This window comes from Bos javanicus, chromosome 8 (genome assembly GCF_032452875.1).
Source record: "Bos javanicus breed banteng chromosome 8, ARS-OSU_banteng_1.0, whole genome shotgun sequence".
Taxonomy (NCBI): domain Eukaryota; kingdom Metazoa; phylum Chordata; class Mammalia; order Artiodactyla; family Bovidae; genus Bos; species Bos javanicus.
Genome location: NC_083875.1, coordinates 110990809 through 111005678, shown reverse-complemented (window position 1 = coordinate 111005678; position 14870 = coordinate 110990809). Strand labels below are relative to the sequence as shown.

The 14870-nt window shown below is 46.0% G+C and overlaps 1 protein-coding gene across 2 annotated transcripts in view; it reads left to right on the top strand.

Moving 5' to 3' along the window:
- C5 (complement C5) overlaps window positions 1–14870 on the top strand; it is a 97784-nt gene that overhangs the window by 70596 nt on the left and 12318 nt on the right. For both annotated transcript variants that reach the window (XM_061426727.1, XM_061426730.1), the window contains exons 27-33: window positions 159–254; window positions 2617–2788; window positions 6735–6940; window positions 8574–8726; window positions 9535–9600; window positions 10677–10758; window positions 12106–12154. In XM_061426727.1, coding sequence (XP_061282711.1) covers window positions 159–254; window positions 2617–2788; window positions 6735–6940; window positions 8574–8726; window positions 9535–9600; window positions 10677–10758; window positions 12106–12154 — 824 coding nt within the window. The remainder of the gene's footprint in view (window positions 1–158; window positions 255–2616; window positions 2789–6734; window positions 6941–8573; window positions 8727–9534; window positions 9601–10676; window positions 10759–12105; window positions 12155–14870) is intronic.

Here is a 14870-nt window from a genome sequence, read left to right as displayed (position 1 = left end):
AGCATGTGAAACTCAGAGCTTTGAGAAGACGCCAGGGGCCCCGCTGGCCCGCATGAAGGGAGAGAGAGGGAGGGGAGGCCAAAGTGGGGAGTCAAGCCACGTCATTTCGTTTGAAAGACACCATTTCACTCTCCTTTTAAAACATTGCTTGTTTTTAGGGGACCTTGCCTGTTGAAGCCCGAGAGAAGACTTTGTATCTCACAGCCTTTGCTGTGATTGGAATTAGAAAGGCTTTTGATATATGCCCCTTGGAGGTAAGTGTTTTCTTTCTCCAACACCCATCGTCTATTTCTGTACCATATTCGGGGAACAGAGCGGGGGATAGGGCGGGGACTTGAAAATAACCTGAACTCCAGAATTTAAGGAGTTCTGAAGCATGATAGGTACTAAAGAGCGTCTAGTCCAACCCACTCATTGACAGCTGAGAAAACTGGGGCCTGTAAGGAAGGTGAATTTAATTGTCGCATGTCACAAGATACTGAATTATAGACCTGTGATTAGAATAAATGACTTCTGATTGTGATGAGAAGACGACCCCATGTCCCTGGGATCCTACTCTTGCCCCTGCTAACTCTTACGCTACGTATGGGACTGTTCTTTTACTACATGGAATCAGTTCAGTTCAATTCAGTTGCTCAGTTTTGTCCGACTCTTTGCAACCCCATGGACTGCAGCACACCAGACTTCCCTGTCCATCACTAACTCCCAGAGCTTACTCAAACTCATGTCCATTGAGTCAGTGATGCCATCCAACCATCTCATCCTCTGTCGTCCCCTTCTCCTCCTGCCTTCAGTCTTTCCCAGCATCAGGGTCTTTTCCAAGGACTCAGCTCTTGGCATCAGGTGGCCAAAGGATGGACTCACATGGAATACTGAGCGCTCAAGTGCTCTGGGTCTCAGAACTGCTAAGGACACCCCTGCCGTGCTTTCTGCCTGGGGCTGTGCTGTTCATTTGCTTGGAAGCTGAGGGGAGAAAGGAGAGGATCCACTTAAGTGAATCAACGTAGACGATTCTAAAGATGAACAGAAGTGAGATCCTGATCTGGGAAGTAGATTAGACCTGTCCTTCAAACCAGCTGACAGAACCGAGATGGAAAAACCCAAGGGGACTGGTAGGACTTGAACCACAAAATGAAATCAGTTTTTCGTTTAGTTCAGGAGAATTGTTATATGTGTGTGCCATTGTTATTGTTTAGTTGCTAAGTCGTGTCTGACTCTTTGTGACCCCATGGACTGTGGCCCACCAGGCTCCTCTGTCCATGGGATTCTCCAGGCAAGAATACTGGAGTGGGTTGCCATTTCCTTCTCCAGGGGACCTTCCTGACCCAGGGGTTGAACCCACATCTCTGCATCAGCAGGTGGATCCTTTAGCACTAAGCCACCAGGGAAGCCCTAAATATATATATATGCATGCGTGCATGCTAAGTCACTTCAGTCGTATCTGACTCCTTGTGACCCTATGGCCTATAGCCTGCCAGGCTCTTCTGTCCATGGGATTCTCCAGGCAAGAATACTGGAGTGGGTTGCCTGCCCTCCTCCAGGGGATCTTCATGACCCAGGGATCAAACCTGCATCTCTTACATCTCCTGTGTGTGTATACGCACACACATATATATAAACACATGTGGGGCTTCCCGGTGGCTCAGTGATAGAGCATCTGCTTGCAATGCAGGACACACAGGAGACATGGGTTCAATTCTCAATCAACAAATAATTCTCAATCAGCAAACACATATGTATACGTGGTGGCACTAGTGACCAGAACCCACCCGCCAATGCAGGAGACGCAAGAGATGCGGCTGTGATCCCTGGGTTGGGAAGATCCCCTGGAGGAGGGCATGGCAGCTCACTCCAGTATTCCCGCCTAGAGAATCCCATGGACAGAGGAGCCTGGCAGGCCATAGTCCATAGGGTTGCAAAGACTCAGACATGACTGAAGCAACTTAGCATGTACATATATATATTCAACAAGACAAAATAATCAACAAGTAACATTGCCAGTACCTGGTGGTATGTGAGTGAGAGACAGATGGAGCTGGCGAGAAGGTGCCAGACGAGGAGTCAGAAATATTGCACCATACTGCCTCCTCATCCACTTATCCAAAATAACTATTTCAGTTGTCTGCAGGCAGAGGCATAGAGATTATTTTCCCAGGAATCCTTAGGATCAAAAAGCACTTTGGCAGCTTGGCTGTTTTTTTGCTGCTGATGGTTTTCTTTAGTAGAACTTCTGAAAATGTGACTCTGTCTCAGCTCTGCTGGATGCAGCAGGATGAAGAAAGCCATGTCTGTACTTGATGCTGCTTCTTCCCAGAGGCCAGGTCTGACATGGGAAGCAGAAACTAAATGGAAAAACCTCTACCGAGGAGGGAGGCTTCAGAAGCAAAAACTTAAACCGATTTGGACAATCTTATTTTCATTTTCCAGGTTACCCTCTGCTCCTTCTCCCAGAAGGACTTGCCTCAGGGAAACACCATCCATTTCCACTAGGTCATTTTCCTTTCTACCCTTCATCTTGCCTGCAACCTGGGGTGGTGCAACCTGGGGGTAGACCCCATCAGTTGGTAGGTCAAATCTTGTCAAAGAAACTTAGGTATCTTCTGCTCTTGTTTCCAGAAAATCAGCACGGCTGTAAGTAAAGCTGACATCTTTCTGCATGAAAATGCCCTCTCATCCCAGAGTGCTTTTACACTGGCCATCGCTGCTTACGCTCTTTCCCTAGGAGATAAAGCACACCCGCAGTTTCGTGCAATTGTCTCTGCTCTGAAGAGGAAAGCTTTCGTCAAAGGTATGACTCGTTTCTGGCATTTGTTCATCAAGTGTCCAATAAGCACATTGTTGAGTCATTCAGTCATGTCTGACTTTTTGTGACCCCATGGACTGTGGCCCACCAGGCTCCTCTGTCCATGGGATTCTCCAGGCAAGAATACTGGAGTGGGTTGCCCTGCCCTCCTCCAGGGGATCTTCATGACCCAGGGATCAAACCTGCATCTCACCAGGCCTCCCTGTCCTTCACTATCTCCTGGAGCTTGCTCAAACTCATGTCCATTGAGTCAGTAATGCCATCCAACCATTTCATCCTCTGTTGCCTCCTTCTCCTCCTGCCTTCAATCTTTCCCAGCATCAGGGTTTTGTCCAATGAGTCAGTTCTTCACATCAGGTGGCCCAAGTATTGGAGCTTCAGATTTAGCATCAGTCCTTCCAGTGAATATTCAGGGTTGATTTCCTTTAGGATTGACTGGTTTGATCTTCTTTCTGACCAAGGGGCTCTCAAGAGACTTCTCCAACACCACAGTTCAAAGGTCAATTCTTTGGCGCTCAGCCTTCTTTATGGTCCAAATAAACATGTAGCCTCTGCTAATTCTGGGAAAAGTGGGTGCATGCAAAGTAGAGTGAGACAGAATCCCCGCCCTCAAGGAACAAAGACAGCACGATACAAGGTAATAAGCCCTACTATTCATGTATTTAGTCACTCATTCAGCACATATTTATGCATTCCTTAATTCAAAAAATGTGTATGGAGTGCCTCCTACATACCAGGCTTTGTTCTAGGCTCTGGGGATAAAGCAACAGACAAAAAAGTCCAGGCCTTCATGAAATTTATATTCTGTTCAATGAGAGAACATGATTAATAACTAAAACATTGCATATAGTGACTATTCAGTGATACAGTAACCTATTTAGTGATGACTGATATGAAGAAAAATAAAGCAAGGAAGGGAGAGAAAGTGAGGGGATTGGTTGTAATTTTAAACAGGGTGGTCAGGCTTAAGCCTCATTGAGAAGACGGTATTTGAATCAAGACCTGAGGAGGTGAGAAAGCAAACCAGTGGCTTTCTGGAAGGGTATTTCCTGATAGAGAAACAGTTTAGGAAAATGCCTGAGGCAGGAGCTTGCCTGGTGCTCCAAGGAAGGCAAGGAGGTCAGGGTGACTGGAGAAGTGAGGGTGAGGGCAGGAGGGTGTCAGGGAAGGGAAGGGCGAGCGAGCGCCGTGCAGGACCCGGGCGCTACCGGAGCTCTCGCACTCCCGTATACAGCTGTGTAATCTACAAGGCATGGGCGAATGAAGGCTGAAACCCAGCTTCTGCTCCACTACCCCAGCCATGCTCCCTGGTTTGGGTCGGCCTCTACGCAGAGCGAGCAGTGCCTGAGTCTTATTCATATCAAGGTCCTGTGGGGGCCATGGGATTCCCCAGAACCTTAACTTCCACTTCAAGTGAGAAGGGAAGTCATTGGAGGGCTTTGAGCAGAAGAGTGCATGACCTAGCTTATGCTGTACCAGGCTGACCAAAAGGCATATATTTCATTTTGAAGAATAAAGACATTGCTTCCTGTGGGTCAAGAGTAAAGAAATAGAGAGGAGCGGTGGTCATTGGCTAATGTGCCTTGACCAGCACTGGCATGGTTGGGTACTTCTGAGCCCTCTTCTGGCTGAAGTTTCCTACAAGTTTAATAAATACTACATAAGGTTTATCACCACCTACAAAATTTGACTCCTGTCATCACTTAAAAAATGACTGAATCTCAACATATACTTCAAAACCACTTCTATAATACTTTTCAAATAACACAAAAGAAATATCTAGGTATTGTAAGAAATGAATAATAAAATAATAGAATTTAAGAGCTAGAAGGGAATATATTAGTTTATATAATGTTGGAACTGGAACTGTCTTTAGAAATCAAAACCTTCCTTCCAAAAAAAGCCTTCAAGAGAGAGGGAAAACATTTTGTTCCTCAAGTCAAGTAAGCAAGGTAATTCTGAGTTGTAAACAGATACATCAGAATTTTGAGGGGGGGATGTTGGAGTGATGGAGTTGGAGGTTGGGGTTAGCAGATGAAGAACTGTTACATGCAGAATGGATAGCAGCAAGGTCCTAATGACAGCACAGAAACTATAGTCAATATCCTAGGATAAACCGTAAGGGAAAGAATACTGAAAAGAATATGTGTGTGTGCGTGTGTATATATATACACATACATGTATATATATTTGTGTGTGTTAGTTGCTCAGTAGTATCTGACTCTTTGCAAACCATGGACTATGTAGTCCATCAGGGTGCTCTGTCCATGAAATTCTCAAGGCAAGCCATACAGGAGCGGGTTGCCATTTCCTACTCTAGGGGATCTTGCCCCAGGGATCGAACCCAGGTCTCCTGAATTGCAGGCAGATTCTTTACTGTCTGAGCCACCAGGGAAGATCATATATATGTTTATGCGTACACACACACACACACACACTGTGCTCAGGCACTCAGTTGTGTCTGACTCTTTGCGACCCCATGGACTGTAGCCCACCAGGCTTCTCTGTCCATGGAATTTTCCAGGCAAGAATATTGGAGGGGTTTGCCATTTCCTCCTCCAAATAGATATAGATATAGATATAGATGTAGATATAGATGTAGATATAGATACATAAGGCTTCCCAGTGGCTCAGTGGTAAAGAATTCACCTGCCAATGCAGGAGACCTGGGTTTGATGCCTGGGTGGGAAGATCCCCTGGAGTGGGAAATGGCAGCCCACTCCAGTCTTGTTGCCTGAAAAATCCCATGGACAGAGGAGCCTGGTGGGCTACAGTCCATGAGGTCGCAGAGAGCTGGACATGACTGACCGGCTGAGCACAGCGCACACAGCACAGAACAATAAAAACCAAATATAATCTAGAAACTAGCTTATGAAAAGTGCTGCCTACATGAAATTGTCTTCAGGGTTTTAAATTGGGAGGAGATAGAATAGTTAAGGTTTGTGTGTGAGCTCAAAATTTCCAAACTGTAGTTTTTTTTTTCTGTCAAGGAGAAAAGTTCTCTAATTTTTTTTGGTAGTGTCAATAATAATAACAATAAACATATATATGCATCTATCTATATATACATGGCGCTTTCTGGTTTATAAAAACATTTACATTTGGTATCTCCCTTGAGTTTCACTGCAAGGAAGAAAGCACTATCTATTCTTCAGGGAACTGAAAGACTCACGGAATGGAAAGAGCCCATCCAAGTTTACAGGTCTGTTAACGGCGCCCACTCCAGTGCTCTCGCCTGGAAAATCCATGGACGGAGGAGCCTGCTGGGCCGCAGTCCATGGGGTCGCTAAGAGTCGGACACGACTGAGCGACTTCTCTTTCACTTTTCACTTTCATGCATTGGAGAAGGAAATGGCAACCTATTCCCGTGTTCTTGCCTGGAGAATCCCAGGGACGGGGAGCCTGGTGGGCTGCCGTCTATGGGGTCACACAGAGTCGGACACGACTGAAGCGACTTAGCAGCAGCACAGCAGTAGCCGAGTAGAGACCAGAACCTGGGTGCTATTAACAATTCCGGTCCCCTGCCTTTCCAGCCGACCCTACAAAAGTACTGTGGTACCTGTAGATGCTCCATGTTGACGTTTATGAATAAAGACAAACGGCCTTGTTTTGGTTTTATTTTTATCGAAGTATAGTTGATTTACAGTGTAAGTTTCAGGTGTACAGCCAAGTGATTCAGCTGTCTATCATCTATCTGTCTGTCTGTCTATCTGCTCATATTTAAATTCTTTTCTATTATAGATTAAAACAGCCCTGTATTAAGAAACCTTGTTTGTATTGGTCACCTTGAGAAAATTCTTCTTACAAAAGAATAGGAAACTTTTGGAAACCAGAAGGCCACTACCAGAAGAAACTTCTAGAAACCTGCTAGAACTGTTATGCCAAATTCACATTTTTCACGATACTTACCAGTGTGATTTGTTGGTGTTAGGTAATCCACCTATTTATCGTTTCTGGAAAGATGATCTTCAGCAGAGAGACAGCTTTGCACCCAACACTGGCACAGCTCGTATGGTAGAAACCACGGCCTACGCCTTACTCACCAATCTGAACTTGAAAGACATGAATTACGTGAACCCAGTCATCAAATGGCTATCGGAAGAGCAGAGATACGGAGGCGGCTTTTATTCAACCCAGGTGGTGTTTCTTTCTCTCGTGTTACCTTCCTGGAGATGCCCCTAGTGCCTCCCACACCGCACACTCCACACTCCTTCCAGCCTCCGTGGTTCTGTCACCAAATGAGCGCACCAAAGGTGTGAATAAATGACTAGAATCAGGGCCCGAAGGAACGTCTGCATGGACGCCCTTCTCACGCAGAGGCGAAACTCAGCGCCAGGAGGTTCGTTCACAGTTAGCGGCAGAGCCAGCATCAGAACTCACACCTCCAAACTCCAAGCCCAGAACTTCCTTTACGATTCTTAGTTACCATGAAGGGCTAGGAGAGTTATCAGCAATTACATTAAATCCTATATAAGAAACAGTGGCTGCCACGTAAATAAAGGCACCGATGTTCCTTTCCACAATACTAAGTGAAAAGTAAGAGGAATGCCGATTTTCCGCATGTTTATCTGTCTAGCTACCAGTGTGAACTCACTTGAGTATGTGTATTTTGCATTATAGCTACCATGTCGCTGTATAGTGTACATCTACACTCAAGTTTATCTCAAATGTTAGCGTCTTCCCTGTTCCCCGGATGCCTGGGTAATGACAGGGTGTGTGTGTAGGTATATAAAACGTAGAGCTAGAGGGCTCCTTCAGGGTGCTGTTGGTGACCATCTGATTCTAATCAGGGGGAGGAAATGGGTTTCGCCATGGGCACAACTGGAGGCTTAGAGAAAAGAGGACCCCACTGATGAGCACTGGCTGCTTGGACATGGGAGAGAAGGCAGTCACAAATCTGCTCTCTCTGATTCAACCACATCTCCCCATTCTATAGATGAGGAAGACAAGATCTAGAAAAATTAAGCTCATCCTGCTAGGGTAAAAAGAACCTGCCTGCCAATGCAGGAGACATAGAGGCATGGGCTTGATCCCTACGTCAGGAAGATCCCCTGGAGGAGGGCATAGCAATCCATGCCAGTGTTCTTGCCGAGAGAATCCCATGCGCAGAGGAGGCTGGCAGGGTACAGTTCACAGGGTTGCGTAGAGCTGGACACGACTCAGAGCTGGACGCGACTTAGCACTCACGCACACGTTTATTCCTTCAGCAAATATTTGTGGAATAACTACCATGTGCATACCTGCTAAATGTGGCGGATGCCAAGCAAGATGTACTGTTGCCCCCAAGAGTCTCACATCGCAGTGGGGGGAAGCCCATGATAAACTCTACATGAAGTATCACCAATCGAGAAGAATGCTCTAAGGAGCAGAAGGGAAGAACACTGAACAGAATGATGAGAAGGGGGAGATGCCTTATGTCTTCCCTGTGGGGCTAGTTAAGCGTAGATATGAGGATGGGAAGGAAATCCACAGTTGTTCAAGGAGTTGGAGGCATTCTGGGAAGGATGACTTGCATGAGGTCACGTGCCCAAGACATGTGGAGAACCCGATGCGAGCCACACTGCCTTCTTGCCTGCAGCCAGGAGCATCCTCACTGGCGGAGGGAGACTCTTCTTCCCCCTCCTCACAGGGGCCCTTAACTAGTTCCACTCAGTCACCCGGAGTTTCATCTCCAGACAACACTGACTCACCTTCTCGTAAGAAAGTGTATTTGTAAACAGGGGGTATGTAAATGAGTAACCTATTTTTGAACCTTGCTGTTTGTTGATAGGATACAATTAATGCCATCGAGGGCCTGACAGAGTATTCACTCCTGGTTAGAAAACTCCGCTTGAACATGGATGTCAAAGTGTCTTACAAGAATAAAGGTGACCTCTACCACTATAAGATGTCAGACAAGTATTTCCTTGGGAGGCCAATAGAGGTAAATAAAGGATTTTTAAAGTAAAATTTTATAACTGGATGGAGCCTTCGAGATCATCTGTTCTGCCCTTCTTATACAAATGCAGCCATTCACCCCTTAAACCCAAGATGGGTGCCAGGCGTGTCCTAAGCAGGGACGCCTGCTCTGTGCTGGGTGCTGAGGGCCCAAAAGTAAAGCACAAAGCACCCTTGTGCTGTAGAGGAGACAGTCGCTTCAACAAGCAGTGGAAACTGAGACCTCTGCTAGGGTCACGGAAGGACAGGGGGAGCCTCCCGAGCCAGGCTGAGAGGTGAGGGCCGTTTTTCAAATGCATTCAATGGGCAGGGTAAATCTGGAAGAATCAGAAGGAGTTAGTCGGGCGAAGAGAAGTGAAGAGTGTTCCAGACGCAGCGACCAGCACACACAAAGGTTGGCAGAAGAGTCAGAGAGAAGGCCACTTGGGAATCTGCCAGTGGTTCCAACGACCCTGGCCACACATGCAGACTGTGGCCAAACGGAATACGGTCTGCAGGCCGCCCAGTAACCTGCCCCGTGTCCTTTGCCACTACTGGGTTTTTAAAAACGAAAACCCTGATGGCCAATGAGAATTTCCCAAGGGAAAAGATGCTTTGGAAAAACTAGGTTCCGTATCAGTAATAGTAGCTATCGGTATATAGATGCTGGTATGTATGTTTTTAACTACCACATTTTAGATTATTTAAGGCATGTTTAAACACACAAATACCCGGAAAGAGTTGTTGCTTCCCACAGCCTTTTGTGCAAAGGAAATAAGCATGAGGAGTAGCACTGAACGCAAAAACCTTTCCAGGTGCCTCTCAGTGATGACCTCATCGTCCTGAGTACCGGACAAAGCAGTGGCTTGGCTACAGTGCATGTGAGTGTTTTGTGGAGAACAGCTTGATTGAGGTTGTGTGTCAGCTTACAGTAAGTAGTCTAAAAGAAAGAGACTTTGACACCAAGTTATAGAAATCTGGGCTTGGGTGACCATAACTGAGGTAAGAGTCACTTACCATTCTTTCTGGTTGTCTTGATAGCTATCCCCACAGTTTCTTTTTGGAAATGGCTGCTAATCTTTATATGTGTATTTCTAGAAATCATATATAAGTGGATGTGCATAGTTGTAGAGAGATGAACAATATTTATGTTTACACGTATATGTATATGACGTGTGTATGTATGTATACATTCACACGTATATACATGGATACTGAGGTTAGTAACAGTCACATCTCATTTATCCAGCATCACTGCTGACTAATGTGTATATGTACGGCCTTCAGTGTCTTCTATTTTTAACCACAGGCTGCACAGACACAGATAAACAGCTTAGGAAAACTAAGCTGTAAATGCCAAAGGCCTGAAATGATACAAACTGCATGTTCTGAGCGTAAATTAACGTCCTCCTGGTTATTTAATTGTGCGCTCGTCTTTAGTACATTCCTTCAGAGACCGTTCGTAAGCTGCGTGCGGGTGGGCAGATGCACGGTCAGCTGTTGTCACTTCCGGTCGCCCTCACTACACCTGCTTCTGGCAGCAGCCCTGCCCTTCCGTGTACACCTGTAATTTGTTGTTCCCACAGTGGTTTGTGGGCTGAAGAAAACCATACTTCATGGCCTTGTGGTGTTCTGTGTAAAATTAGAGTGAACAGGCGCAGGGATGAAAGTCTTAAAAGCTTTCCTGCAGAGTGAGGTGCTCAGAGTTGACTGCGTGGACTTGGGACCGAGGTTCTGCCTGGAGAGAGATCATTTTTAGCTTACTTTGGGCTTCTCAGTTATGTTTCAAGTTGTGGCGTTTGCCAGAAGTCCAGGTGCTGGGAAAATGGGTCTGTGATGATCCTGTGTGCACTGGGTGATAAAAACACTCGCGCCCCGTTTTCGGCCGCAGTCCTGCCATAGTGCCTTTTCCACTCCCTATCATAAACAGTGCTCTTGTTTACTTGTCCCCACATAGGTAAAAACTGTGGTTCACAAAATCAGCACCTCGGAGGAAGTTTGCAGCTTCCATTTGAAAATTGAAACCCGGGAAATTGAAGGTAAAACAGCATGATTTACACTATAATGTTGGCTAAGCATAAAGAATACCGAAGAGCTTCTCTGATTAGGAAAAATGTGCTAAAGTAATTTCTCATTCAAATTCTTTAATAGGTTGACATCTGAGTAAACATAGCTGCCATTTATTATAATAGAGGTAGCTCATTAATAACAGTTGGAAACTGATACTAACAATAACTAGGTTAAATGTATCCACTGTTGATCCAGAAATTTTTTTGACTAAAGAAAACTTTTAAAGATGTAAGGAGGATCTAGAGAAGTGGGATGGGGTGGGGGCTAGAGGGGAGGTTCAAGGGGAAGGACACATGGATACTTCTGGCTGATTCATGTTGCAGGGCAGAAGCCAATCCAATGTTGTAAAGCAGTCATCCAAATAAAAGTCAATTAAAAATCAAAGCTAAAGGAGAAAAGCATGTGACTAGGGCCTTCCCTGGTAGTCCAGTGGGTAAGGCTTTGCCTGCTGCTGGCTCAGCCCCTGGTCAGTGAACTAAGATCCCACATGCCTCCAGCCAAAGAACCAAAACATGAAAGAAAAAACCCCAAAACAGAAGCAAAATTGTAACAAATTCAATCAAGTCTTTAAAAGGAAGAGAAGAATGTAACAGGCAGTAAGGGCCTACTTTCAGAACCTTGGATTTCTGTTAGTAGTTTTATGTCTGTGTTCCATCCCCAAGCCCTGAGTTTCTCTCACCACTCTGCTGGGCTTCTATCCCATACCCTTTCTGTATCCCTAGGAGTCTGGCAAGTGCACACTTCCCTGTCTCCATCTTCAGCTTGGTCTCCTCAGGACCAACGAGGCTTTCTTAACGCACCTGTCTTTTTTCTACACATGGCCCTCACATCCCTCTTATGATGGGCTGGTTCTCCCGTCCCAGTCTAGAAGCCAGGCCACTTGGACACTCCAGCCCTCCTTGACCCACGCCCTGGGACCAGGAAGTGTGCTTTTCCTCTGCCCGATAGCTTCTGTTTGTGACTCAGAGTCCTGTTCCTGCAGGAAATTTCCAACTACCAGAGAATCTAGATATGGGCGCTTCCTCCCTGCCACCTCCCCAGACACGTTACCAACACAGATCCACCGTAAATGCCTCCTTCCTTATTAAGTTCTTGGAGAGCAGAGAACTGTTCTAATGATTTCCACAGTTCCTGGATTCTCAGGAGCCAGTTGACTGCTCCATTAAAACCAGAGTTTCCATTAAAATCATCAAAAGTGCCAACTTCTAAATCTCAAATAATTTCCAAGTGTGCTCATTAATGATTCTGCTCTGACATGTTCCAGAACAAGCTAAAACAGTTTACTCTTATTTTTGTTTGTCTGTTTCGTGTGCCAGCCTTCGGCTACAGCAGCTCAGAATACAAGCGCATAGTGGCCTGCGCCAGGTGAGCCCGCGTCCGCCGGGGGGACGGTAGACCTCAGGGCTTCACTTCCACCAGAGCTTTCTCTCTCCAATCTTTTTGAATAATAAAGATGTCCGGAAGATGTGAAATTGTTCACTTTTTTTTTTCATGTGGAATATACCAGGTATTCTTAAACAGCTACTTACTCTACAGAACAGTTTTGTTTTGCTCATATACGCTTTTCTCTCCCATTTTTGGGCCTGTTTCTAATTCAAACACTATATTATTAATTTGTCTTCCAGAAAGGTAGATTACGATATATAAGTGTTAGGAAAAGAGCAAAGCATTCTCTCAGAAGCGACTCCCACTCTTTTACTTAGAAAAATCATGTTCGCCCAACAAAATCCCTGGTCATTAGCAGCCAGCCCACGGTTCCCAAATCAGGTTGTACATTGAACTCACCCGGAGAGCTTTTAGAACTCTGCAGAACTCTGTCCGACCTCACCCCCTGCAGGGTCTTCTAATGGTAGCCAGGGCTGAGATTACCCTTATCGACTAACTCCAAGGCCTGCTTTGACCACTAGTTGCTACTAGGAACAATTTACCATAAATATTATGACTTACAGGGGCTTCCCAGGTGGCTTAGAGGTAGAAAGAATCCACCTGCCAAGGCAGGAGATCACTTGCAATGTAGGAGAAGCAGGTTCGATCCCTGGGTTGGGAAGATGCCCTGAAGGAGGAAATGGCAACTCACTCCAGTATTCTTGCTTGGGAAAGTCTACGGACAGAGGAGCCTGGCAGGCTTAAGTCCATGGATCTCAGAGTTTGACACAGCTGAGCAACTGAGCGCGCACACACACACACACACAGTGACTTAACTCAAATGTATTATCATTCTGGAAGTCAGAAGTCCTCAAATCAAGGTGTTATTGGGGCCCTGTTCCTTCCGGAGGCTCCAGGGGAGCCTTTTCCAGATTCTGGAGACACCTGCTTTCCTTGGCCTGAGCCTCTGTCTTCAAAGCCAGCAGCACAGCATCTTTTAGTATCTCCCTCTAACTCAAACCCCTGATTCCACTTTCTTTGATTCTCCTGCTTCTTTCCCTTATCAAGACCCCTGTGATCATATTGGACTTGCCTGGATATTCAGGAGACTCTCCCTGGCTCATGAGCCTTACCTTAATCACACTGCAAGTCCCCTTTGCTATTTAAGGTAACAGATTCATAAGCTTGGGGATTAAGGACACCTCTGTGGGCCATTGTTTTGCTTACCAAGCCACCGTCCCAAAATGTTTATGAAAATATGCCTATATACCTTGGTGACCACACGGAGTGAATCAGGCAGCGGAAGAGCCAGAACCAGAACACAGGCTTCTTCCTTCTTCCTTCTCCCACCCCTTAGGACCTCCTGTTCTGTGCTATTTTCTTAATTCTTCCTATTCTCAACAACAGTGATTTCTATGCTGGTATTTTGCTGTTTGTACTTGTTATCACACATGATGCAAAGCATTCAGAATGGGTAACTTAGAAATCCCATGCAGTTATGTCATAGATTAGAGCTGAAAAGGATTTTAGGAATGATATAGTAATCCCCTTATTTTAGTGGTAAAGAAACTGAGGCGCCAGGAGGTGAAGGAACCGCCAAGTTCTCACAGTCAGAGGCAGAGCACGCCGCCCAGTCCAGGTTCCGAGTCACCTGCTTCAGGCAGCGTTTTCTGAGACCGCCAGCCTTAAGGAACGGCACGCTGCTTCTCAGCTGCTCGATCTCGTCTCCCAGCTTTGTCTGTGATCCCAGGCCGGTCCCCCTCCTCTCAGGGTCCCCTCATCAGCGGGTGAAGCCCCGCCTTCCGTCCTGGGCCAGGCTCTGCCCTCTGCTCCCCCTCCACACCCTTCTTCATTCCCTGAGGTCCTGCCGAGGCCATGCTTTCTCGGGCAACTCCACTGCTGCCATCCCTCCTTCAGGTGCCTCTCCTGTGGCAGACGGGGTGTGATCACTGTCTAAGCCCCTAACGTGTTGCGGGGAGGTATGAACAAACTCCTTCTGGGCAAAGCGAGAATCAATGTGTGGGATACAGGGAGGCACCCCAAGTAGGAGTAGGATAGCTAGACTCCTGAGGGCAGCTTCTGCCATGAAGGACTCAGGTAACTGTCAGCAAATCACCTCACTTCTCCAGGCCTCTCTGTAAAGCAAGAATATAGGACTACCTGATCCCAAAGCACCTTCCAGTATTTCCACAACGCTGCTATGCATAAAAGGGCTCGCATCAAAAACGTATTAATTTGCATTCCAGATTGTCAGTCTACAAAAGAAAGCAATAGAGATACGGTATTCAGTATTGTATCCGCTCTCTTTTGTTTGTTTGTTTTAAATAAACTGGGGACAGAATGTTCAAAAAAACCCAGGTAGAACATGCTTTTGGCTTTATGATGCTGAAGCTGGGTTGGACAAATTCCAAATGTAACTGTGTAGTGCTTATTCATGTGAGAAATTCTTTGCCTTCAAATGCACACTCTCCTGGTTTAAGAAAATGCCAGCACAGCTTCTATATTGAGAGGGTCTCTTTCGTGCATTTAGCTTTTTACAACTTCTCTGTTGTATTCACAAGAAAAGAAAAAAGGATTTCACTTCTCTCCTTCTCTTGGAACAAAATGCCTTTGGGAAGGATTGCTGTCTTTGGCAGCAGGCAAAGGCTTCTTGAAAGGAAGGTTTCTGTTCCATGGTTGAAACAGTCGCCATGGCAACCAGTCATCACGGCTCCAG